The 2,906-nt window shown below is 37.5% G+C and overlaps 1 protein-coding gene across 1 annotated transcript; it reads right to left on the reverse strand.

The window, feature by feature from the left end:
- Positions 1-1,410: 1,410 nt before the first annotated feature.
- Positions 1,411-2,256, reverse strand: LOC311296876 (chemokine XC receptor 1-like; the record flags this gene model as incomplete). The annotated part of the gene is made up of 1 exon (XM_084418860.1): positions 1,411-2,256. The coding sequence occupies one exon, from the start codon at positions 2,254-2,256 to the stop codon at positions 1,411-1,413; it is 846 nt and encodes a 281-aa protein (XP_084274986.1).
- Between the last annotated feature and the right edge of the window lie 650 nt (positions 2,257-2,906).

Genomic DNA, 2,906 nt, shown 5'->3' on the forward strand with positions numbered 1-2,906 from the left:
TATTACAGAATACTTGACCGACCATGAACCCAGCAGTTGCCCTCCTAAATCTACGGCAGGGAAATCTTCCCCTGGAAACCTATGTGGAGGAATTTTGTGGACTATGCTCCCAGGTAAAATTTAATGATGTGGCTCTAAAGGACATTTTTCGTTTTGGCTTGAATGAACCGGTGCGGTCCAGATTACCAGGGGGAAAATGTATTTTTCCTTAGCCCAGTATATGCACTATTGTTAAGTGGCTCATCGTTCGGATAAGGAACCCCGCAACCCCACATAACTGTCTAAGCCTGAGCCACTTCACGTCATGCCTGCCAAGCCTGAGCCACTCCACGCCATGCCACGACTAAGGCCCGTCCACTCCATGCCATGACCCATGTCCTGTCCCCCTGCACGGGCCTGGCCCACCATCCCTCCCCCAAGACCGCCACCGCTCCACTACCCTCCTTGAACATTTTTTCTTTTGTTTGGGTGTCGGGAGCCACCCTTAGAGGGGGGGATCTGTCACGTTTTGGGTTTGTTCATGTCATGTTTCCATGTCTGTCATATGATTCCCTGTTTGTCATGTGATCCCATTGTTCACAGGTGTCCCTTGTCTTGTCATTAGTCTGTGTATTTAAGCACTCATGTTTGCCATGTGTCTTTGTCAAGTATTGTTTCCTGTAAACCACTGTTGTGAGTCCGTTTCATGTTCATGTTTGAGTTTTCATGCCACGCCATGTTTTTGTTTCATGTTTGGCTTTGTTTATAATAAACTGCACTTGGGTTCTCATTTACACTTGCCTCCAGTGGATACCTTATTACTATATATATATATATATATATATATATAAAATATAAATTGTATTGAGATCACTGTTATAGCCAATATAAAAGGAGACACTTGGTCATTGATAACCTTTTTTATTTGAATAAACAAACAACAGACTAATGGCAAAAACTTAAAATTGTTAAACAAATGTTATGGCGTATTTCATTAATATAACTGTTTACATGTAATAAAATCAGCATATTATTTGCAGATAACCATACTTAGCGTTTATATGTAAAATGCATTTTAGATGCATGTTGTCAATAGCATGTTATAATTCAATGCAAACGTACGAGAATGTGTGCTCTAACTATATTTTACATGCAAATACCTATGACTTTAAATGTTTATGTAACATATAACATAACCAAAACCACCACATGAAGCTATAACTATAAATCAGTGTGCAATTGTGGCCCTTTAAGGCTACACAGGAAAAAGAAAAGCAATATATCAGCTCCAAAAACTGAATTTATAATTTTCCAGTATAATAAAAAAAAAAAAAAAAACTATATTTAGCATAAAATGATTTAATTTAACAGCCAATTAATTTATCAATTATTTAAAATGATTAAATAACAACTAAATCATATATCACCATTTCATGGTGCACAAGAGCAGGAGAGTTTCCCAGTGCGGTGCAGATAAAGAGCAGGCTGAACAAAACCAGCCAGTATATAACAGATCAAACCTATGATCCAAAATTCATGAATATAGTGGTTTCTTAGAATGGTAATGAATCCTGTTGTAGCAAATGGTACATATATGGTAGCCATGCTCACAGTAGTTATTAGAATGATTTGAAATGCTCTTCTCTTCATGTGGTTTTCCTCCTCTCTCTCTCTTCTTCTCTCTCCTGGTCCTGACTGCTTCAGAGCTCTGAGAACAGCCACAAGACAAAACAACTGGATGCAGAGGAAGAGGACAAACTGCAGCGATAAAAAATATGTATATATTTGTCTATTTTCTATCAAGTTAATAAATAAGCAACAGAAGCAGGAGCCAAGAATAGTTATCCAGGCTGCAGTGCAGCAGATCACTCTATATCTGAGAGGTTTGTACTTCAGAAAGGTTACAGGATGAACCACTGCCAGGTAACGCTCAACACAGATCAGACACTGAAACAGAGGACGGCCAGTAAGAAATAGGCCTAGTAAAAAGAGTGGTAATTTTGAGATTCTCTGAAAGCAAACTGACATTATATGAAACAAACAATTCAGACAGATAACAAGCTCACAAACAGAGAGATTGAGGTTGAAGAACTCTGATGCGACTCCACTTCCCGTTCCTGTGATGATGAGCCATATAATATAGGAGTGAGTAGGAAAACCAAACAGGAGATTCATGCTGAACATACAAATTTTCGGAATTTCAAGTAACCAGAAAGAATCAGTTGTGGAGTTTGTAGATGCTTCAGGTGTGGTGAAGTTCACTGTGTAGTTGTTCATCTCCTTGTCTGTTTGTCTTCAGCAATTATCCTGCAACTGTGATTTACTGGAAAAGAGAAGCGTAAATGAACCAGTGAATTATACTGAGTTCATTCACTCAGGTTTAAGTAAGATTTGAATATTTTTTAATGCATCCAGTTTGAACGATCCAGTTTAGAATTCTAAAAATTCTTTGTTTACATTCAAATAACCAGAGCACTTCATTATTAAATGATATACAGTCTATTTTAATTCAGTATCTCTAAACAATTACACTTGCCCCAAAACCCTTGGACAGATAAACACAATTACGTGGTTGATTATTGTTTGTGGTAAAAAAAAGAAAGAAATTCAATCAAAAACAAAAGTTTATCACCTGAAGAGTGAATGTCCAGTTTCTCTGTGGATGTGTATAAATCCATGTGCTGTGTTTTGTACACTGACTTCACAGCTGTCACAAGAATATATGACTTCATCTGCTACACGTCACATAAAACATCCGATATGAATAAACTTCAGATAATTTTTTTTTTTTTTTTTTTTTTTCTGACAGGAGATAGAGACAGATATGGATATTTAAAAGACCCGCTGAACGCACAACAGACTGGGCCATCTGGCCAATCAGAGCAGAGTAGCTCACAAAAAGGAGGGATTTAGAGAGACTGATTCAT

Source organism: Rutilus rutilus (genome assembly GCF_951802725.1).
Source record: "Rutilus rutilus genome assembly, chromosome: 9".
Lineage (NCBI taxonomy): Eukaryota > Metazoa > Chordata > Actinopteri > Cypriniformes > Leuciscidae > Rutilus > Rutilus rutilus.